Genomic DNA, 25,272 nt, shown 5'->3' with positions numbered 1-25,272 from the left:
CTCGTAGACTAGTTTTAACCTGCGTAGAAATGCCTCTTAGGATGAGTTTATCCTAGATGTAGAGACACTCTAAAAAGTGATGTGTTTGTGTTTGATTCAAGCAATATATAAATAGAACTTAAGACAAAAACCTTTTGATGTTTTGAGAGTTGGAATGGATTTGATGAGATATGAATATGATAATGGATGAGATGTTTAACTTCAATAGAAACTTTGTGTTACAAAAGGAACAAATTCTTCCTCTTCTTGTTCAGGGGTTGGTGGTTCTTCCCTAGCTGAGTTATATGTGATACAAATATCTAGAAAGAAGGCATGATTGATCTTGCCTCCCTTATTTTGATGATAACTCAAAGATCTATGTTGAGTAAAAGCTCTACGGTTTAATGATTCTTGATCAAACTCGTTTGATTTCCCTTGAAGGTATAGACGCATGTGATGCAAGAAGGTTCTATGAGAGACAAAGATTTGTCTATTAAGATAGAAGAATTTCCTCCTTTTAATAAAAGCCTTTGAGCTCAATGGTCTTTTCTTCAAGTTGATGTGTTGATGAAGATTCTTCTTTCTCAAGATGTGAAGATTGGTCATATAGTTTGATACTTTTCGTTGTTTGTTTTTTTGTTTTTGATCTTTTCTGTTTTTGAAAAAGTTGGTGTTGGATGAATACTTGTTCTGGTTTGGATTTATGATGTTTCTTTGACAAGAAAACAAAGCAAGCACACAAACACAAGAATGTTGCCTAAAAAGGCACAAGTATGGGTCTAGATCAACCCAATCTTTTGAACTTTTTATGACCCTTTCCTTCAAATGTATTTTAGGTGTTTCCAAAGCCTGAAGTTGGCTCAATTTGCACTGGTCTTGACTAAAAACAAAAACACTTCAAACACTCTTTATCCCTAAGGTCAAATGGCAGTTGCAATAATTTTAGCCCACATCTTGATATTTCTTCGACTTTGGTACTACATACCTTATGAATCCTGTTGTGGCAGGTAAGGATGTGATATACTAAGTCTTGCTCAAGCATAACAAATAGATGATCCCTATGATGAGGGAGTCACCACTTTTATCGGGCTACAAGTAACCTTTCAAAAAGCTATGTTTCTACTCAAGAAAATATGTATGGTGAGTATCTTGGGAGCAAAACCTTCTATGCTCTTGCACTGAATTTATCACAAATATCCTCAATCAATAGAATGGGTGGGCTTCTACTAAAAGGTGTTTAGTAATTTTTTATGTTTTTGGACATAAGTTCATTCTGCAGTGACTCACTTAAGAGCCTTGTAACTTGTGGTGGGGCCCATTTGTCCTTTCGGCAAGTTACACTGTAGGAACAACTATACCCAAGGCTACATCTTTCGCTCTCACCTGATTTCTATAATGGCTCGAAGGATTTATCACGCGAGGTCGTTCCCAAGAGTGATGTGTCTCTTGGTAGGCCTCTCTTAAAAGATTAAATTTTGAGTGTTACTAACACTTTTCTCTTGCACCTAGGACCACGATAGCCAAGGGAGAGGATAGTGTGTGTTAGAAGTAGGACCACTCTACAGATTTTGTACAAGCGTGCCAAACACAAAAGATACTTGTTCTTTTTAACCCATCATCGCAATGTGATTTATTTTCTATTTGGAGATGTTGCTCCAACAACCATGGTGTTCTTTTTAGCCAAGATAGCAAAATGAAGTGTTAGTTTTATCCAAGATTGCAAAATGATTGTTCTTTTTAAACTCGAAAAATAACAAGTTGATCGTTCTTTTTAGCCCATATTGCAAAATGTGAATGTTCGTTTTAGCCAAGATTGCAAGATGTGAATGTTTGTTTTAGACCAAGATAGCAAAGTGTGAATGTTCGTTTTAGCCAAGATTGCAAGATGTGAATGTTCATTTTAGCCAAGATTGCAAAAATGATAGTTCGTTTTAATCCAAGATAGCAATGTGATTGTTCTTTTTAAACTCAAAAAATAACAAGTTGATTGTTCTTTTTAGCCCATATTGCAAGATGTGAATGTTCATTTTAGCCAAGATTGCAAAAATGATAGTTCGTTTTAATCCAAGATAGCAATGTGATTGTTCATTTTTAGACCAAGATAGCAAAATGAAGACAATGTGAATGACTATCCTAGGACTGATCAATTTTTCCAATTAGAACATGTTAAGAAATTTTATTTTTTTTTTGGCAAATTTGACACTTTCAACACCTGCAACAATATGTTAAAAAGACGCTCCTTATGTCCTGCACAAGATGTAAACCCAAAATTAAATTAATCATATTAACACAAATCACACTAACAAACAAATTAGATCTAAATTAATAAAACTAATTTAAATCTAATCGAAAACTAAATTAAAAACTAATTTAAAATCTAAATTAGAACTATTTTAGAAAAATCTTAATTTAAAGACTACTTAAAAAAATAACAATAAAAAAATAAATCTAATTTTAAATAAAAACTATTTTAAGAAACTTAAAAAAAAAATCTATTCTAAAAGACTAATTAAAAAAATAAAATAAAAATTTAAACAACTAATTTAAAAGTCTATTCTAAAAAAGAAACCATTTAATAAAAAAAAACATTCTAAACAACTAACTAAAAAGGCTTATTCAAAAAAAAAAAAAAAAAAGCTAATTTAAAAGAAAAATTATATTCTTTCACGTCGGGTTCACCAAATGATGTCATGAAAATGGGGACAAGGCAACAACAAAGTTCAATGTTAATAAGTTAGTTTCAACCATAAAACCAAAACAAAGAACTAAAAACCATTCCAAACATATCAAAAGAGATTTCAAAAAAGCATGAAAGAAGTTTAACAAAACAAAAGAAAGGAGAAGAGCCTCCCTAAGATGCTTCCATGATGCCTTTTGATGCTTCTCCCTTGTTTCTCCCCTCTCCAAGTCCCAAATGAGTGTAGCTCTCAGCTTTTAGCACTAGCCATGGATGCCATATGGAGATTCAAGATGGTTGGATGTGATAAACAAATGCTATACAAGTGGAGATAGTGATGCTATGAAAAAACTCTATGCTAATACCAGTATAGCAACAATACTCTAATGCTTCCCTCTTTGCTTGAGGAGAAGGGTTCTATTTATAGAAGAAATTGGGAAATGAAAGGTTAAGATTGAGCAATCTTAACAAGGGTTAGGATTGAAAGATATTCAATCCATGTGAGACTTTCAACCCAATCCCATGTTGACAAGTGTCACCATGAGGAGGCTTGAGAGGAGAGATAAGGAGCATTAAATGCTTGAGGGGACATGATGGTTACCCTAGGGGGTTGGGTTAGGGTTAGGTTAATGGATATTCCTTTTATCCAAGGGATAAATGAATGTGCAAGGGTTAAATGGTTACCTTAGTCAAAAAAATAAATGATTTGAAGAGACCCATGAGTCAAAAGGATGGTTAAGTTAGAGGAAAGTCTCTAACCAAAGGTATAAGGTGAGTTAACCATAAATGGTTGTGTAAGAGCCTTTAATGGTTTGGAAGACTTTAGAGGTTAACCATTTGAAGACATAAAGTCTTTAATGGTTATTGAAGACTTTGGAGGTTTTTGAGAAGTGACTTCCTTTTATTTAAGAATGTACAATGATTAGGATAGGATTAGGCTAATTAGAAGGAGTTAGAAGAATCTAGAAGGTATTTAGGCATGCAAGTGGATTTTGTAGGAGAATGCAAGTGGGAGGAATTTTGGGATTTTCAATTGAAATAAAATCATTTATTTCAATTAAATGGTATAATTTGCATTTGGATAGATATTTAAATAAATATTAATTTATTTAAATGTGAATGTGAATTTTGGATTTTATTTAAATAAATCTTAATTTATTTACATGAGAAAAAGGAAGATAAAGCATTAAATGCTTGAAGACTTTGAGGGAAACCATTAAAGGCTTGGGAAGACTCTAGAAGGAAGCCATTAAGTTTGAAGACTTTAAGGGAAACCATTAAAAGTTTAAGAAGACTCTAGAAGGAAGCCATTAAGCTTGAAGAGTTTAAGGGAAACCATTAAAGGCTTGAGAAGACTCTAGAAGGAAGCCATTAAGTTTGAAGATTTTAAGGGAAACCATTAAAGGTTTCAAGTGGGTGAGGATAAATAGGATTTTAAATAAATAATTTATTTATTTAAAATAGTTGTGCAACTTGCATTTGTAGGAAAATGCAAGTGGGTGGAGGATAAAGGTGATTTAAATAAATGGTAATTTATTTAAATGTGAGAGATGGGATTTTAGAGGATTTAAATAAATATTAATTTATTTAAATGTGAGAGAAGATTTAATTAAACAATTATGATTTATTTATTTAATTAATGGTCTGAATTTGGTTAAGTGAATTAAATCAAATAAATTGAATAATTTATTTAATTAATAGGAAAAGAGGGTTAAGATGAATTAATTAAATATTAATTTAATTAATTATTGATTGATGGTTAAATAATCAAATTAATACTAAATATTCATTTAATTAAGTGGACAGATTTATGTGACTACAAATACATCTCTTAGGTTTTTTGTCTAAATATGGCTACAAATAAAGCTATCAATTATGATTTCTCCAAAGAGATGTGTCAATTAAATAAGAGTATTTATAGAACCCTATTGCTGCCAAGGAATAGATTAAGAGGCTCTGATAGGAGGCCCATCAAGATTCTCCACAATTAATTTGAGGCCTTAATCACTCACCCATTTGAGGATTACTTTATTAAGGCCTACCATACAAAATGCCAAGTGTTGGGAGTAGATGCAAAGACCAAGATGCATATCCATCTCATGTATATGATAGTTGATTAGTTCCTTCCAGGTTCAATTTAAGATCCTGATTACACTACATACATAGAAAATAATATACGTAAGTAGCTGGTGGTAATCAAGGCAAATAGAAAGGAGGTTGATTTTGAAGTTGTATTCTATACTTTTTTCACATGTTTTTGTATGGAAGAAGCAAGGTCTAGGATAAGGCCTTGTCGTTCAAAGATGTTGACAATTCAAGTGCTTACCTTCTTATCCAATGTTGGACATACATATGTGATAGGTATTATGATATTGCCAATTTGTGATTTTTAAAGAATTATTTGTTAGAATAATCTTATATTTCCTAGGAGAAGAAGTCATATTGCACAAAGAAATCATGGATTTCTTAAGGCCAAGAGATAGAGTATCTAACAGGGTCACCCAACATAATTGGAATGAATAATATCTCCATTTCAACACCAAACAATTAGGGCATATGGTTGTAGAGTAAGCACAAACATACTATCGAATAATGTTCTCAAGAGATTAGTATATTTGGAGATTATTTGGTAGTTGAATGAATCTACCATGACTCATTTAGGGAATAAGAAAATGGTATTTCTTCCTTTCTACCACAAGTTTTTATGAATTCATTGTGACAAATAAGGAAGGATTGGATCAATATTACACTATTGTTTAGTCTTATAGGATGGGGTGGAGGCCACAATGATTTTATCTAGATGGTTTCATCAATCATATTAAGCTAAGCTCAAAGAGATCTCCCTTCCTGCTTGAGGTCCTATATGAATATGATGTAATTATAAATTGTTTGACAAAGAAGTAGGTGGTATTAAAATAGCCAAGTGGGTTTTGATTATGAGTGGAGAGGAACTAAGAGAAACAGAACACACCAACTACCCTAGAGCCTTTTCCAAGATCATAGAGCCTATTATCCAGATGCATAAAATATTAGATAATGTTAATGCATTTGCAGGAAAGCTACCCATAGAAGAAGGACCTACACATTAGGCAAGCAAGGATCCTTTGATTGCTGCCTCACTTGAAGTTTCTACTTCAATGGGAAAGGAGAAAATGATCACAGAGCCTATGCCTCTATACAAATCATAAGCAAATATTTCTTCTCAAGGACAACCTCAAAAAAACATAAATATTGAACAACCACCCTTGGTTGGATACACTATATGTGTTGAGGATGTAATAGACACATAGGATGTTGAAGAGAGCGTTATTGGGGAAGAGCTTGATGTTAATCAACCTATTTATATATACCTCAAAGAGTGATTATTATTGGTATTCCTAGAAGTAAAATGGAAATAAATACCAGGTATGACAATGATGATACCAATGATAGAAGAGCTTTTTCTTGTTCACAATTCATGCTAGATGATGACTTTGTGAAGACTGGGGGATAAAAAGATTTTGTTTTGAGAAAAAAGAAGGAAGAATTATAGGAGAGTGTGAATAATACCACAATAGAGGAAGACCCTTTTTAGCCCGAGGAAATGATTAAAAGGGTGTTGAAGGAGGTTTGTTTTGATATTGATAAGATCAACCTCGATGAAGGGATAAAGTTGGTACAAAATAGTGGATTGTTTTTTATAAATAAAGCAGCGTTAACTATGGTGTTGATCCTTTACACAACCAATAGGCTATCAGAATTAAACAAACCAAGTAGGGGTGTAAACCCCAAACAAACAAAGTTAGGCAGGCCAAACAAACCCACATGTCAAACCATCAACAACCCAACCCAGCTCAAGAGTGGAGAGAATCCACAACTTGACGAAGGGGGGGTTGGGGAAGGGGGTAGATTTTCCCTTCTGCCTGCGACAAACAACTGTCCAAGCTAAAACTATCATTAGGAATATTCAAAAACAAATTAGGCAGGGGAGACCCCGCAGAGTCACTGCCAGACTGTTGCAGCAGAACACTAGCAGACTGTTGTTGCAGAACAACAACAGACTATTGCTGAAGAAGAGCTGAATTACCAAGAGAAGACCGAAGCTGAGGATCAGGAGCAACGAATGTAGGAGCCAAGGGGACGGAAGAGTCTACAACAGTAGTAACCTCAGCAAAGGCATCATCAGCAGTAAAGGGCACCTCATCTCGAGATGATTCAATCGAGACAGAGTCAAAAACATTAATTGTCAAGTGATCTTCAGTAGTGTCCTTCCACCAAGTAGCAGTGCCTCTGCAATGTGAGAGAGAGAGAGAGAGAGAGAGAGAGAGAGAGAGAGAGAGAGAGAGAGAGAGAGAGAGAGAGAGAGAGAGAGAGAGAGAGAGAGAGAGAGAGAGAGAGAGCAGTTTGAAGCTAAGTGGCCCGTTGAGAAGCACCTTTGACAATGAAAGAGGAGGCCCTCATAATCCAGCGATTGAGCCCATGGTCTATCCCCAACCATAAGAACCACAACCCTAGGAGGGCCAAAGATATGTCACCATCAATTAATAGGCGAGCAAAGGTAGAATGACCCATGGAGGTCGTGGCATTGTCAACCTTCAAGAAGCTGCCAATGGAGTTACTGATGGCCTCAAAGCAAGAAGGCTCCCAAAAATGGAGGGGGAGATTGGGGAGGTGAACCCAAATCAAACGAATAGATAGAGATTCAATAAGGGTGTTGAAGGAAGAAGACCAAGGCTTAATAGAGAGAGAGTGATCCCCCCAAGACCACAACTTTCCCAGAACCAAATCACGGTCAAGAGTAGAGGTAAAAGAAGCAATGAAAAAGCCTTTAGCGGAAGGGAAAAGCTCAATGCCATAAGCAACTAAAGGCTTCCAAGAATCACTCACCCAATGATGAAGGTCTGGAAGAGAAGGCCAAAACCCAATGAATTTGCAGACCAAAGTACAGTGTTGGTAGAAATCGATATTCTTCACAAACTCCTGGCTACAGACTACAATAGGGGAAGTCTTGGCACAAGGAAGAGGATGAACCCCCTTGGAAGGATGGGCAACAGATTTGGCCACATGATCAAAGCTAAGGTTCCTTGCAAAAGAAGGTTTGGGCAGAACATTAGCACCCACAGGAGGGTCGTCAAGAGCACCACCAATTTGAGGAGAGTCCCTATTAACTTGAGCATCAACAACAACAAGAAGGGTGTCTAAATCCAAAACCACATCAGGGACACGTGACGCGGGGGAACCATCACAACACAACACCAGGGGAGCATCGCGCACAAAATGCTCAACAGTAAGGGGAGGGGAGGCAACGATAAAGGGTGCAGAGCAGTCCCCACCACTACCCACAACAACAACGACATCCCTAGCAGTTGCACCATTCGCAACGACAAGAATACGAGAGCAATTTGAAAATGCCTGGGCGGGAGACATCAGGTGTATATGATTTGAAATGAATAATAAATAATGGATTGTTATTGCTCCTAGATTTGGATATTGCTTCTACCATTGCATTGGATACAATAAGGAGGCAAAATGAAGAAGACTTTGCTATAGAAGAGAAAGAAGAGTAGGATTTCTTTGTGTCATGCTTTCGTTAAAAGAATTGGAATCTTAGCAATTTGAACAATGACTCCAAATACTAACAAGCCTAACATAATGGAGAATATTCAAGACATAACAATAAATGTCATTATTAAGAGATTATCTGATAACATTGCCCACCAATTTGCATTCGTTCTAGTTAGTACAACCTTGTTTAGTAAAGTAGCTGCAAAGAAACTACAGGAAGATCATGATAAGATGCATGAGCAATATATGAAGGTTTTGGTTGAGATAAATTAAGTGAAGCCACTCCTACCATCACATTCAAGCACCATAGTGCCAATTATTTCTCCTCCTCCTAGATTAGTAGAGCCATCATTGCAAGATAATGAAGCCTTCTTTGTAAGAATTAAAGAAGTTCAAGAAACAAATACAAAATGCCAATGAAAAAAGGGTGCATGGATTCAATACCATAGCCAATGACCTTATAGATTATAAATTATCCAAAGAGTAGAATTTAGGACACATGGAAATCATATTCTGATTTAAGGTCACCCTTTGTAAAGTATATGCAATATCAAGAAAGCTTAAATTGGATAACTGATAAGTGTACTCCTAGGACTACAATCATTAATAAACTCTCCAAATGAGAAAATTTTGATCCACATATCCTTGATGACCTTACTACAACTAAGGAAATGTTGGTCATGCTAGTGGAGGTCATTACATATATCTGTAGGTTGGATAAATGAATAAAAGACAAATTAGTTATGTTAAGAAATATTGAGAAAAGGATTATGTCTGACAGCTTGGATAGAAATGGGGTAACCAAACCACTAGATCAATGGAAGGGAGAATTCAATACAATGGTGTCCACTTTGATTTCATTCATATATTATAATGAATAACTTGATGTAATTATATTACATTACACATTGGATAAAATATTTTCCCTATAAACACGTCTTGATAGTTTCACCAAGGAAACAAGAGCAATATTTGATGCAAAATACACAATGGATAATGATAGAGCTGTAAAATTGCCCTCTTTTCAATGACCTTTAGAGAAAATGTATACATGATTGATAGATAAATAAAATGAATGATGTATATTTTTATTTCAATTTTTAATTAGGGTTTGATAGTCAACATCCTATTCAATTGATGATAGTATAGGTGGCATAATTTTGGAATTTCACGTGGCTTTTCAATGGTCTAATAGTGTTGTCTTATGTGGCGTAGCTAACATATTCTTCAATTCACTCTAATGATTTTCAAAGACACATTCGAAGCATTTTCAATTGTTTTAAAGAGTTTGTTTCAAAAGAATCATTTTTTGTAATGGGATTAGTCCTACTTGTTTTTAACAAAAGAGTGAAAGGTGAAAAGTAAAATGTAAATACTCACATGAGTCATGTGACTTCATTTTGGAGCATGTGTGCCCACTTTTTTATATAAGGGACTTGGTTTTGTTTGTAAATAGTTATGAATTTGGGAATTTGTATTTTGGGATGGGTAGGTTAGTTATTTTGGTATTCTTTTGAAGTTCAAATAAAGAATGTTGTAATTTTCTATATGATAATAACATATTTTCCAATTGTGGCATATATGAATAGCATCCCACATTGTCATTGTCTCCTTTGAACATAATAAAATATTTTATGATCAATATAATCAAGGACTATTGAGGTTTTTATTGCACATTTGTTGTAATGAATGTTTAATGATAACTTATGTTCAAGGAGTAGAATAATCTTGCTTTCAGTTAAATATATTATGAATGTTGTTCCTATGTTTTTTATATTAAAAAGAAACAAAATAAGGGTGTTGATCCTATATACAAACTGCTTGAAGGCAACATACAAGAAAGGCAACAAATCAAGGGTGCCAACCCTTTACAAAATTAGGTTGAACAGGTCATTAACAACAGGTGGGAAGACCATTGTTAAAAATTAAGAATTTATAAGAAGAATAAAATTGTTGGCCATTAGAAGGTTTCATAATCATTATTGTAATGCAATGATGTTCAATTAATCATTGAATGAGTGTTTAGGTTGTCACTAGGAGAGGTTACATAGTTCTTGTCTCTATAATGGATAAGGCACCAATCTAGTTGAGTTTCTTGCTTCAAACCCAAGGAAGAATCACTAAATTTGAAAAATTCAAAATCTATTTCACTATTTTTGTGCAGTGCTTTGTCATTTCACACCATTTTGAAAGAGTATTAAAGTGTTTTGAAAAAATTAAGTTGTATCTTACAAAAACTTGTCTTATTTTGTGAAGTTTCTATCTACTTGTGCATCATTTGCAAGTTGTAAGTATCTTAAGATGATATCATAAAAGGGATGTTCACCTTGGTTTTTAAATGCTAAAGTGTAGGGGAGAACAATTGTGTATTTGACTCCTTTTTGTTGGCCATTGACCTTGTAAGGAAGTTAAGTAGCAAAACAACTTCCTACACTAACCTTAAGAGTAGGGTAATGCAATTTTTTTTTACAGATCCTTACAACAGTTATAGAAACTTAATAGAAATAAACATAAATATCATGCATACTACTAACACAATGATTTATGTCGGAAAAACCCTCACACTCCAAAAGTCACCCAATTTATTATTTAGAAATCAATAACATATTACAATATACTTGTAGAGAAATATTTTCATAGGACAACCACAAATTTAGTGGTAACTCAATAGATATAAGACTCGTACACACAACCTCTATCTCACACACCTCATATATAAGAGATACAATACATGAAATTGTCAAACAATATTACAAAACCATGGGGTAAAACCACCCAATAAAGTGGCACCTATCTTATCTCCAATCCTAGATGCCCTATGATGTGTCAAAACACACATCAACATATGTACCTCCCTTTTTATAACTCATTTATGTGCCCAACGCATTTTTGTATTTTCTATTTCAGGAGACCAAATTGTTAGAGGCCATAACTTTTGAATTGGGTGCCCTACTAACGAACTATTTGGAGTGCTGAAAATCTCATGACATGCTTTATCAATCTACAACCTGATATGCTGATTATAGACACTTTTGGTCCATTTGAGAGCCTCTAAATCCCTCAAAATTGACTCCAAAACTTTCGTTTACAACTTTTGAAAACAAAAACTTTAATATCTTCAGATCTAGACATAATCTTGCAACAAAAAATTATCAACATGTTTATCTAGCCAATCTGAAGCTTTGGAAAAAATTTCGGACCAATCCATGCTCAAATTAAAATTTACTAAAAATAATAACCTTATATATATGCAAGTTTGAGACACCATTTTTCAAACATTCTCCCACTTGTTGAACACCTTGCAAGAGCAAAATATCTACACAATAATTTAATTGCTAGGGGCCATGAGGCCCATAGACTTTGAACACCATCTAAACTTATATGTGCTCACAACCTTAGTTAAAGAATCTACAACATTCATCAAGGTCTCTACCTTAACAAAGTTCAACCTTCCATCCTTCACCATATCTTTTGACAAAATGATACTGAACATCAATATGTTTGGTTTGGGTTCTTAGCTAAGTAGATCACACTCTGACTATCACAATAAATTATTACTACACCTTGTTCTATTCCAATATCTAAACACAATCTCTTAATCCAAATTGCATCTTTACAAATATGAGTAGCTTCAATATACTTTGTTTCAATAGTGGACAAAGAAACCACAACCTGCCGCTTACTCATCCAACTAATTGCACCACCAAATAAAGTTAACACATAAGCATTGATGGATCTTCTAATATCAACATCACCTACCCAGTCTAAATCCATATAACCATGAATATAAAGGAAATCTTGTTTCCTATCAAATTACCATGATAACACAAAGAATATTCAAAGGTACCCTTCAAATATCTCAAGACCCTTTTAACTGCATCCAAAGAATTCTACTAGTCTTAGACATATTTTTGGAAGGAATTCCCACTACTTGGGAAATGTTTGATCTAGTGCAGACCATAGCAGGCATCAAACTTCCAATTGTACTCTAGTAAGGCACTCTTCTCATGTCTTTCATCTTTGATGGGGATGTAGGGCAACCTAAAATAGATATTTTTGTTCCAATTGTAAAAGGAACACATAGTGGTCTATAGTCCCGCATGTTGAACCTTTGTAAAACTGAATTCACATACTTACTCTGGTCTAGCCATAACTTTTTGTTCACTTTATCTCTTCTAATTTCCATCCCAAGAATGTGTTTTAGTGCACCACGATCTTTCATTTCAAATTTAGCTGCAAGCTAGGACTTTAGTTTTGAAATCATATCTTTCCCTTTACCAACGAATAACATATTATCAAATTCAAAATATTTGATAACATTTTATAGACAATATGAATTTTATGCCACTCCCGCACCACAATGACTCTCCTGCCTCCTACATTTTGAATGTGCCTTATGTTGCGGGTTGTTCTCTTGTCATTGCCTTGACTGGCAGTGGCTCTTCGCTACCCTCTGCGCTGGGTCGTGGCACTTCTGCCTGGGCTGGGGTTGTTTCTATTACGGTTGCTAAGGGCACTGCGCAACCTTCTGCCTAACCTTCCTTCCTGTCGCTTGTGTCTTCCGAGGGTTTTGCGGATGTCAGTGGCATTCCCTCATCCCTTAATTCCCCCCTTCCTTCTCACGAGGGGGCTTCTTCTCATGTGATTCACGGTTTTTTTGATGTCACTACTGATGTTTGGCCTAATGCTCCTCTGGTGGTTGTTGTTGCGGCTCCCCATGTTCCCCATGAGGATTCACCTAGTGCAACACCTACGCCCCATGGTTCTTTGGTTGAGGGTCCTACTGCTCTCGACCCTCTGGCTTCTGGTGATGCTTCTCTGCCAATTTTTGCTGATGTTGTTGGTTCTATATCCAAAACTATTGACATGCGCAACTTTTCTCATGTGAATAGATCTTCCACCCAACCCTCGAAAGGGGGTTCGTCCTCTTCCCTATGTCAAATCCTCCCCTGTGGTGCTTTGTGGACAGGATGTCGTGGACAACATTGGGTTCTACCAACATTTTTCTCTAATGTGCAGATTCTCTGGGCTCTGGCCTTCTCTTCCGGACCTTCATCGTTGGGTAAGTGAGTGTTGGCGGCCTTTGGTTGCTCACAATATTGAGCTTTTCCCTTGTGCTAAAGGCTTTTTTATCACTTCCTTTACATCTTCTGTTGATCGGGATTTGGTTTTGGGTATGTTGTGGGCTTGGGGAGTGCACTCCCTCTCTACTTAGCCTTGGACAGCTTCTTTTAACCCTCTCACTAAACCACTTAATGTGCGTCCAGTTTGGGTCCGCTCATCAATCTCCCTCTTCATTTTTGGGAACACTCTTGTTATGAGGCTATTGGTAACTCCATTGTTTGTTTCTTGAAGGTCGATGAAGATACGTCCTCAATAGACCACACTGCCTTTGCCCACATTCTTGTGGACATTGACATCTTCTCTCCCTGGGAGATATGGTTCTTATGGTGGGGGATAGGCCTTGGTCACAATTGCTGGATTTTGAAGGCCTCCCCTTTCGCTGCAGAAGATGCTTTTCTATGGGTCATCTTGCTCCAAACTACTCTATTGTATGCCACAAAGGTGTTTCTACCTAGTGGAAGAATGCTACTATTGATCACTTAACAATCAATGCTCTTGACTTTGTGTCTGTTGGCTCCTCTCATGAGGATGATGTCAATGTTGTGCCCCTCATAGCTACTGATCCTCCCGTTGCCCCTTTTGTGGCCTAATGGTATGCAACTATATCTATTTGGAATGCATTACCCAAACAACGCAATCAATCAGTCGCACACAAAGTTCCACAAGTGTGATCTTTTTCAAATCCTAATATTATTTCTATCTCGTCAACCTCTAGAGGAGCCACCTGACTTGGCCCCATCCAAACCAAGATTCATTCTTCCCACTTTTCAAGAATGTATTTCTATTCACTATCTTGCAGTTTCCCTCGTGAATTTTCAATTATAGTGCAGAGTTCTTCACGAAGGACACCACCACATTGTCTATAGTCTAGCAATTCAATTTTTTTCTTTGATCCCATGGAGGCCAATAGTCCTTTGTTTGAGAAAGTGCTTCATGAATAGTCATGGGGGGGAGAGGTAATTCTTGAAATTGCCCTTCTATTGCGAGATTGTGTACATAACCTCTTGGTCTTCTGGAAGCCGAAAAGTACTTCGAGTCTGCCAACTCTGGTTCCACACTATAGAAATTGTCGGATATTGCCTTCCAAATATCCTTTGATGCAAAATCATCATTCTCATAATAGGAAAAAAGTGGTCCTTGCATGAACACATTGATTTCCTCCAAGCGTGGCCCAATAGGTTTCCCAGGAACTCCAAAATCAGTTAGTCCCTCCGGACATAAATTAGAGACGTCACATCACACACTCCAGACATTGTTTGTTTGTATTGCATACTCTCTATGTATTTATCACCCTTTAACACTTTCCTCTTCTTTTCTCCAATTGTTCTCTTCTAGGCAGCTGATGAGCTTGGTTCCATGTCATTCAAGATAATGCCTGCTTCCTTTCTTTTATGAAATTTACATGCACACGAGTCTTCAGCTTGTATCTTCTGCTTCTGCATAGATATAAATTTTAATTCATGCTTAGATGATAATTAAATAAAATAAGCATTTGTAAAGAAAATATTTAGTCATTGGATGCTACATATTATCTGACGGAAAGATCCTAGATCCAATTCTTGGAGAAAGGAAACATCATTGATAAACTTTTTTTCAAATAACACTGAATCAAATAAATTACAAATGTTTCATGTAATTTTTAAAAGTAGAACTCATGCAATGCTTTCATGCACTGACGGCAAAGCCGTCTAACCCACAACATTATCCATAATAGAACAAATCACTATAATAGGCTATTATAAAGAATCTATACAAAAATATGAAAGAACATTAAATTACCTCCAAAAATAGAGGAGATATTTAATAAAGATATCATCTTTTAAACTAAGAAATGGGCAGTAGATTAAGAATACAAACCTTCCATATTGCACACTTCAAGGTATATTCAAACCTATTTGACCTAGGAAAGCCCCCATCAACAAACCTATTTTTGTCATTTTGTGTGTAGGAAATTGATTCAGGAGTTACGTGTGAAGAATTTGGCAAAGTAAATGATGACAATCAAACTCAAATTTTGATGGCATGAAAAGCAGAAGAGTAGGCCAGTTCTATACACCTTCCTTTACTATTTTAAAAATATCATCAACCAAAATATTGTGCAGTAGTAGTATGGAGTGCATTTCATCTATTTTATGCCCAAATATTTCATCATACCACTTTCTTTTCAAAGGCGAATGATCGATTGCGATGTTTGGGTAATGCATTCCAAATAGATACAGTTGCATACCATTTATCTGTCTTGAAAGCCTTTTATCGTGATGGCATTAAATTAAAGTTCTTTCTCTATTTTTTGGTGATCTCTGGAGTAGACACTAGTACATTTGGGTCAAAATTTCGACGGCCAATCGTCGGAATTTCGACCACATTTCGTCGCACTACCGACAAAAAAGGTCGTCGAAAACTTTGTGTTGGAAGTTCCGACTATCCTTGTGGTCGTTGCAATTCCGACATCACCTCCAACCTTTCCGACGGCCACCATGGTTGCTCATTCCGCGAAAGAATACCGTTGCCATCTCGGGCTGTCGTCGGAATTCCGACTCCAAAGTATAAAATTCCGACAGAGGAGTGTCGTCGAATGCACAACATCCTTGTCGGGCGTTTCATTAGTTGTCGTCGGAATTCTGACGACGAGAGATGATGTGGGTCAAACAGCTTTGTCGTCGGTGCATGAAAGCATTGAACGAGTTCTATTTTTAAAAATTGCATTAAACATTTTAATTTATTTGATTCAGTGTTATTTGCAAAAAATGATTATCAATGATGTTTCCTTTCTCCAAGAATTGTCTAGGACCTTTCCGTCAGATAATATGTAACATCGAATGACTATTTTTTTTCTTTACAATTGCTTATTTAATTTAATTGTTATCTCAGCGTGAATTAAAATTTATATCTGTACAGAAGCAGAACATACAAGTTGAAGAGTCTCTTGCAAGCAAATTTCCTAAAAGAAAGCAAGCAGGCATTATCTTGAATGACATGGAAACAAGCTCATCAGCTGCCTAGAAGAGAGCAATTGGAGAATGGCAGAGGAAAGTGTTTAAGGGTGATAAATAGATAGATAGTATGCAATACAAACAAACAATGTCTGGAGTGTCTGATGTGACGTCTCTAATTTATGTCTGGAGGGACTAACTGGTTTTGGAGTTCCTGCGAAACCTATTGGGCCACGCTTGGAGGAAATCAATATGTTCATGCAAGGAGCACCTTTTTTCTATTATGAGAATGATACTTTTGCACCAAGGGATATTTAGAAGTCAATATCCAAAAATTTCTATAGTGTGGAACAAGAGTTGGCGGACTCGAAGTATAATTGTCAGCTTTCAGAAGACCAAGAGGTTATGTACACAATCTCCCAATAGAAGAGCAATTTCAAGAATTACCTCTCCCCCCCCAATGACTATTCAGGAAGCACTTCCTCAAACAGAGGACTATTGGCCTCCATGGGATCAAAGAAAAAAATTAAAGCATAGACTCTAGACGATGTGGTGGTGTCCTTCGTGAAGAACTCTACACTATAATTGAAAATTCACGAGGGAAACTGCAAGATAGTGAAGAGAAATACAATCTTGAAAAGTGGGAAGAATGGATCTTGGTTTGGGTGGGGCCAAGTCAGGTGGCTCCTCTAGAGGTTGACGAGATAGAAATCATATTAGGATTTGAAAAAGATCACACTCGTGGAACTTTGTGTGCGAGTGATCGATTGCGGTGTTTGGGTAATGCATTCCAAATGGGTAATGTCTTGATGGCATGCAAATGTATCTATTTGGAATGCATTACCCAATGTAAAGCGGAAAAATCGTACCCTAGTTGTTCTCCCCTCCCCAACTCCAAGGAGAGAGAAGGGAGAGTCACTAAGGTTGATGGTTTTCACTTAGGGGAGACTTTACATTCAAAAGAGGGGTTGAAACCACAAGATCCAATCCCACGCAATGCAAGATTGGATTCTAAATGAGTTTCAAGGGTTAAGACATCAAGGATACCCTCTTTTGTAAAGAATGTAGATAGGATGATTGAACTAAGAATGCATGTAAAGTAGGAAAGATTCGCTTATAAATAGAGATAGGGATACAGGATGAAGCTGCGGACCTGGAATTAGCAGTAAAATGTCGAGACGGTGTTGTTCTGCAAATTTGAGTGAAAGTTGACGGGACGATGGCACCCGGCGTGCACATGGTCCTCCGAAAAATCCGCGAAACGAAGGTGGATCTGTTCGTCTCTGCACAAGGATTCCAGATCTTCAATTACAGCCGCGTACCTGCAACCTACACACAGAAAAGAGAGGACGATTGGGGGGTTAGGGATGAGGGGTTTGCCTTTAGGTCAAACCCCGGTTTTGGAATTAACCAAGAAATGAGAATGCTGTAAATGTAAATGTTTGTAATGTAAACAAGTACTGATACCTTGTTGTAAGAATGTTTGTATTCTTACATGCGAAGGTGTAATGTATGTAGTATGTAATGTGTTGTAAGTGATCTCCTCTTCAATGGTTGAATCCTTGTCTTGAATGCAACACCTAGCCTTGAATGGAGACTTAGAATGATCAATTACTTGAAGGAATGCTTGAATGCTTGAATGCTTGAATGTTCGAATATCGCTTTCGCGCCTTGCTCACATATGTCCTCCTCCTTTTGAGAGGGGAAATGTAGTTTATATACTTGTCAATTAGGGCTGATAGACTGATTTTCCCGACCTTAGGCCGACCAGGAAATGTTATTTTCCAATTTGCAAACATAAAGACCCGAAGCCCCATAAGAGACCGGGCCCAAAAATAGGGCCAGGGACCAGGGCACTGGGCGCCATGGTCCTGGGGGACCAGGGCGCTGGGCACCATGGTCCCACCTCCAGGGACAGCGGGGTGCAAGGAGGATCAGGCCAGGGTGCTGAAAAATGCAGTTTTTGGTGTCATGAACAAGTTTTGGGGTCTCCATTCAGGTTCCGTGTTGCATCGCCATCGTGAAGACCCAAATGCAGTCGAAATTGCAAGTGTCGCAATTTTAGGACGCTACATTTAGCCCCCACTTTAGCGGGAGTATAAGCGTACGCTCATACTTCCGGTAAAGTACAAGGAAACAACATTGAAAGACTTTCACCACGTCAAGAAGGCAAGATATACCAAGCCCCCAGTGGACTAAGGATCTTAGGACTTCGATTGACAAAGTAAAAGGGAAGATCACGAGGGAGAACCATGACTGTCAGTAGTAAGGTTCCCTCACTATGAGTCATGCAAGAAAGATATTAAAAAATTTCAAGGCAAAGCTAAATTTGTCAAGAAATTTTCAAGTATCTTGAAAAGATATGAACGGGATGTATGCCCCCCTACGTTAAAGCGATCGCACACGCCTCATCGGGGGTGATTGCTTTAAGGTAGTGATACATATAAGAAATGAGAAAGGAGCACGTTATCACAAGGATTTAGCCCCCAAGTGTGAGATAAGCCCAAGGATAATAGACACAAAACACAAAGCACAAGGTGACTTTGCTTTCCTCGGGGTCAGTATGCTATATGATAATTCATGTATATCATATGTATGTATGCATAATTGTTCTTCATTCCCCAATCAAGGAAGGTCACCTAGAAGAAGGGAACACATGTGTCTTTTGAGTCAACATGAGAGAGACCAAAAGAGATCTCAATGTTTTGCATCGTCCTCAAGTAGACAACACTAAGGACAACAAATAGAAGAATGAGAATAACACATAGAAGAAGTAACAAAAGAGAGGAGGGGAGAATCTGCTATGCTAATGAAACTAGTCTAGCACGTCATCTACCCCCCCGATCTTGCTGATCAATATTTCGGGAAGGTAGGAAACACGCTAGAGGAGGAACATCCAACACAGCAGATGGAGCTATCACAAGATCCAAACAAGGGCTATGTTCATACCCCAAGCCACGGTGTTCTTGTCTAGGAGCTAGGATAAGTGCTTTAGAAAATGCGTTAGATAGATGGTTATCAACATCAACATATTCATATTCACTATCAGAATGAACAGGAGTAACATTTTCATCATGAATAACATTTTCATCTATATCATCATCAAGATTTTAAAAAATAGGATCTTTAACTCGCACAGGATCAAGGCCATCATGCATCTTATGTTTAGGAGATTTCGGCTCAATCATCGGCTGAGGAGAAAATGGAATAATATTAGTTGAAGGTGTTTTTGGGGATTGCAAAGTTTGAGAAGCAGCTGCCTGAGCTCTAAGATGACGATTTCGTCGGCGTTCATGTGTAGAACGATTTCGTCTAGTCTTAGTAGGAAGTTGCGAAGATTGAGGAGGAGGAATATTCTCATCCTTATCACTTGGATGTTTAGGTTGTGGTCTCTTAGGTTGAACAATAGGAGAAGAGGAAGGTCTCTTCTCTCCATAAGAGGAAGGAGGAGGAACTGCTCCATAGAAGGGAGGAATATTTGGTTTAGGAAGGAGACCAAGTCCATCATGACGAGGAGGGATAGGTCTACTTTTAGGAAGTTTATTAATCATAGGCATAGTCACATCCATAGGGATGGGTTGGGAATCTTCTTGAGGAAAGACATTAGTTTTATCTTTCAAAGGAAGAACTTCCTTCTCAAGAACGATAAGAATGTCAAGTTTTGGTGTTCTAGGTTCACTTAGAGATAGGATCATATCTTTTTTCCACTTTTGATAAGATTTGAAAAGATGATCACTTCGCGGTGGAAGGGATTGGAATTGTTTAGGCCAAAAATAATCAATAGGAACGCTAGAAGTTCTTTCAGCTGGTTTAAAGAGACTATGATTGACAGTAACAACTTCACCATTATGGGGAAATTTCAAACACTTGTGAATAGGAGAAGCAATAGCTTTCATGGAAGATAGCCAAGGATAGCCTAGCTTCACACGAAATTGTTCGGACGATGGAATAATAGCAATGTCCACATCAAGGGATTTGTTATGGACCTCAATAGGTAATGTAATAGAACCAATTGCAGGAGAAGAAAATGCATCAAATAGTTTCACAACCACATTTGTTTCATCATAGATCACTTGATTCAATTGCAAAGTAAAAAGAAATTCTTCAGTAATGATATTAACCATACAAGAAGGATCAATAAGCACTCCACGGCAAGGTGTATTCTTGACTTTTGCAACTATATATAAAGGACCATCAGGTGCCCTGATAGTTTCACTGGAATCAAATGTGATGGAAGGTTCTTTAGGGATTTTCTACTGCTCCACAAAGTTAATCACATTCGGAGTCATAGACACAAGATCATCAGGTGAGACAGAGGAATCAGTAGTATCAATCGCATTAGAGGTATGAGAAGGTAATGGATCAGTAAAAATCTGAAGATTTTGGTTAGGAGGAGCTACAGATGTCTTGCCTTTACCATTCACACCAGAAACAGAGATAGTATTATTATCAATCAGATCTTGAATTTTACCCTTTAAAGCAAAACATTTTTCAGTATCATGCCCAGGATGACGATGAAATTGACAAAAAGATTTGTTATCAAAATAGGGTGAATTAATCTTTGCAGGATCTATTTGCCTTATAGGAGGAAGAGTAAGCACATTTTATTCCAATAACTTATTCATAATACTATGCAATGATTCATTCAAAGGAGTAAACTTTCTTTCTTTCTTGAAAAACTTAGAAATAGGAGGCACACCTGATGCTGCATTCACATTGTTGTTGATGATGTTTTCATTGAATTTAATGGACTCTTTGTTCGGTTTAAACTTCCCAAATGGTTGTTGACTACTATCACTCTTATCACTCGGAGCCATAGGATTTGCTTGTTCCATTTGACTCACAGTCAGTTGATAATTGTGAAGAGTTGCGCACAACTGTTGGAAAGAAGTAAACTCAGAAAACAGGAGTTTTTCTCTAATATCTTTTTGTAGATTAGAAATAAAGATTCTTTGAATATCATTGTCAGGCACTGGAAAAGAAATTTGAGCATACAAATGCTTATATCTACCAATGAAATCAGTCACTTTTTCTTTAACACCTTGTTTGCAATGCATTAAATCAATCAAAGTAACTTTAGGACTTATATTGTTTTGAAATTGTTGAATAAAAGCATTTGCAAGTTGTTCGAAAGAAGTAATAGAATAAGAAGGCAACGAGCAACACCATTGTAGGGCTTTATCTCTTAATGTTCTAGTGAACAGTTTTGCAAGCAACCTTTGGTCATAAGCAAAATCAGTACATATTGTTTGAAAGGTCTTAACATGTGTTAGAGGATCACCCTTACCATTATAAAGCTCCAAATGCGGAATTTCAACATGTTTAGGGGGAATAGCTCGAACAATGTCAAGAGAAAGTGGGCTCGCAACATCAAATGTGGGCACACTAAACTTAGATTGATTCATAGAGGCAATTTGTTGCTGCAAAGAAGAGACAGTTTGTGCAAGATTGTTAATGGTCGCTTCAGTCGAAGAGTTCATATTAGACGTGTTAGATTGTGATGGAGGTGTTATGTTATTGAAAGAAGGTAGAGAGTAAGGTGGTGGGACACTATGATAGTTAGTCATAGGAGATGATTGGACAGGAGGAACACTACAAGGAGGAATGGAAGGGTTAAATGAATTGCCCCCTTGCGTCATGTTCATTTGTGGAGATATAATAGGAACACTCATTGAAGGAATGAATAAAGAAGTCGGATTGAATGAAGGAAGAGGGTTAATTGAAAAAGAGGGATTGCCCCCATGACTAGTGATCATAGGAGGAATGCCTTGTATAGAAGTAGTCATTATGTTTGATGTAAAGGTAGGTATGCTAGCAATAGGAGTCGTCAAAGGAATAGAATGATTGACTTGAGTAGGAGGTTGTGTATAACCTAAGGTTTCGGCACAACTTTTCATAGGCATCACATTTGAATCCACAATGTGTGCAATACCACGCAAAATATCAATTCCATTCTTATCACTTTGAACCATACGTTTTAGACCCTCAATTAATGAAAGAGCTTCGCTATCAGGGTATTCTTGAGACATCCATTGTCGAAAATCATCAAATTGGTTATCCAATTTCGAAAGTTGTTCTACAGAAACCTCATGGAGAGCTTCTTCGTCATTAAGAGGATTAGAGGAATTACCCATGTCCTCGTTAAAAAGGCCATTCAAATTAGGTTCCATCTCCTCAGTAATTACACCTTGGAAGGACTTAATCCTAAGGCTTCGTCTAACAGGAATAGTGTAAGTAGGGCTTATTGTTGTAAAACTCATGCACTAAAGAGAGAGAAGATTTTGAATTTTAGAGGTAGCAAATTTCAATAAAATCAGCCAATCTCCTAGATTTAAGCTGTTAAATACAATCAGGACAATCTCCCGAAATTTCGAAAAAAATGTCCGGGACCGTGGCGAACGGAGTGCACACGGTCCTCGCAACTTTTTTCGAAATTTTCAGGGATGAAAGTTATGATGATTTCAAAGCTAATCTGAAAAAATTGAGTGATTTTATGATCTGTAGATAGGCCAAATTAAAGTTGCAATCTCAAAATTGAACCCTACCAAGATTGTTGAAAAAAATGCAAAATTTGAATTTTGAAAAAAAAAAAAGAGAGGGAAACTAAAATTTTGAATTTTATGATTTTAGAGAGAATACCAAAAGCAATGCAAGTTTTGAAATTTAAAATTTGACTCAATTTCATGCAAAATTCAAATTTGAAAGCGGAAATCAAGGTTGTTGCAATTAAACACTTAATTTCAAAAGTCACAAACTGCAAAAATTTGAATAAAGCACTGAAATTTCGAATGAATGCCAACACACTTTTCAGATTTAGGACTGTAAGAAACACAATTTTGATAGGAATTTTAATTTCAACGATTTTTGAATGATTAGAAGCCTCTATCCAAGCAATCACTAGACCAACTTTGACTTTAATTTTGAAAGTGTTAAAATTGATAAAATCAGCCAAAATTCTGGATTTCAGCAGAAAAATACAGTAAGATCTAGCTCCCGAAATTTCGGAAAAAATGTCGGGGACGATCGCGCTCGGGGTGCACACGGTCCTCGCAACTTTTTTCCAAATTTTCAGGGATGAAAGATATTGTGATTTTATTGCGGAATCCAAAGTTACAGCCGATTTGGAGGTGTTTTGATCAGTGAAATTATCAGTCAAAGGTTGAATCAAGGTCTTAAAAATTAGGGTTTTGACATTTAACCACTTAATTTTCAGAATTAAAGCACAAATATGAATTGACAATTTGCAATAGAAGGGTAGATCTGAAACAAGCATTAACAATTAAACATTTCACAAGTTTAATTACTAAAAAGAAAATTTTAGGGTTTTTATGCAATCAACCTCTAAAATTTGCAAAAGATCAAACATGGAAATATAATTAGGAAAGCAAAATTTTCAGATCGAACCATGAATAATTAGAATGAGGATGTTCACGTCGGGTTCACCAAAATGTAAAGCGGAAAAATCGAACCCTAGTTGTTCTCCCCTCCCCAACTCCAAGGAGAGAGAAGCGAGAGTCACTAGGGTTGATGGTTTTCACTTAGGGGAGACTTTACATTCAAAAGAGGGGTTGAAACCCACAAGATCCAATCCCACACAATGTGAGATTGGATTCTAAATGAGTTTCAAGGGTTGTGACATCAAGGATACCCTCTTTTGTAAAGAATGAAGAAAGAAAGATTGAACTAAGAATGCATGTAAAGTAGAAAATATTCGCTTATAAATAGAGATAGGGATACAGGATGAAGCTGCGGACCTGGAATTAGCAGTAAAATGTCGAGACGGTGTTGTTCTGCAAATTTGAGCGAAAGTTGATGGGATGATGGCGCTCGGCGTGCACACGGTCCTCCGAAAAATCCGCGAAACAAAGGTGGATCTATTCGTCTCTGCACAAGGATTCCAGATCTTCAATTACAGCCGCGTACCTGCAACCTACACATAGAAAAGAGAGGACGATTGGGGGGTTAGGGATGAGGGGTTTGCCTTTAGGTCAAACCCCGGTTTTGGAATTAACCAAGAAATGAGAATGCTGTAAATGTAAATGTTTGTAATGTAAACAAGTACTGATACCTTGTTGTAAGAATGTTTGTATTCTTACATGCGAAGGTGTAATGTATGTAGTATGTAATGTGTTGTAAGTGATCTCCTCTTCAATGGTTGAATCTTTGTCTTGAATGCAACACCTAGCCTTGAATGGAGACTTAGAATGATCAATTACTTGAAGGAATGCTTGAATGCTTGAATGCTTGAATGTTCGAATATCGCTTTCGCGCCTTGCTCACATATGTCCTCCTCCTTTTGAGAGGGGAAATGTAGTTTATATACTTGTCAATTAGGGCTGATAGACTGATTTTCCCGACCTTAGGCCGACCAGGAAATGTTATTTTCCAATTTGCAAACATAAAGACCCGAAGCCCCATAAGAGACCGGGCCCAAAAATAGGGCCAGGGACCAGGGCGCTGGGTGCCCTAGTCCTGAAGGACCACGGCGCTGGATGCCATGGTCCCACCTCCAGGGACAACGGGGTGCAAGGAGGATCAGGCCAGGGTGCTGAAAAATGCAGTTTTTGGTGTCATGAACAAGTTTCGGGGTCTCCATTCAGGTTCTGTGTTGCATCGCCATCGTGAAGACCCAAATGCAGTCAAAATTGCAAGTGTCGCAATTTTAGGACGCTACACCCAAACACCACAATCGATCACTCGCACACGAAGTTCCACGAGTGTGATCTTTTTCAAATCCTAATATGATTTCTATCTCATCAACCTCTAGAGGAGCCACCTGACTTGGCCCCACCCAAACCAAGATCCATTCTTCCCACTTTTCAAGATTGTATTTCTCTTCACTATCTTGCAGTTTCCCTCGTGAATTTTCAATTATAGTGTAGAGTTCTTCACGAAGGACACCACCACATCGTCTAGAGTCTATGCTTTAATTTTTTTCATTGATCCCATGGAGGCCAATAGTCCTCTATTTGAGGAAGTGCTTCTTGAATATTCATGGGGGGGAGAGGTAATTCT

At 37.1% G+C, this 25,272-nt stretch overlaps 1 protein-coding gene across 1 annotated transcript in view; it reads right to left on the bottom strand.

The window, feature by feature from the left end:
• Positions 1-2,151: 2,151 nt before the first annotated feature.
• Positions 2,152-25,272, bottom strand: part of LOC131075937 (uncharacterized) — a 102,760-nt gene continuing 79,639 nt past the window's right edge. Inside the window, exon 11 of the mRNA XM_058012909.2 lies at positions 2,152-2,226. Coding sequence (XP_057868892.2) covers positions 2,185-2,226 — 42 coding nt within the window. The 3' untranslated portion in view covers positions 2,152-2,184. The remainder of the gene's footprint in view (positions 2,227-25,272) is intronic.

This window comes from Cryptomeria japonica, chromosome 9 (assembly GCF_030272615.1).
Source record: "Cryptomeria japonica chromosome 9, Sugi_1.0, whole genome shotgun sequence".
In the NCBI taxonomy this organism is placed as follows: domain Eukaryota; kingdom Viridiplantae; phylum Streptophyta; class Pinopsida; order Cupressales; family Cupressaceae; genus Cryptomeria; species Cryptomeria japonica.
This window is presented reverse-complemented; position numbering and strand designations above follow the sequence as displayed.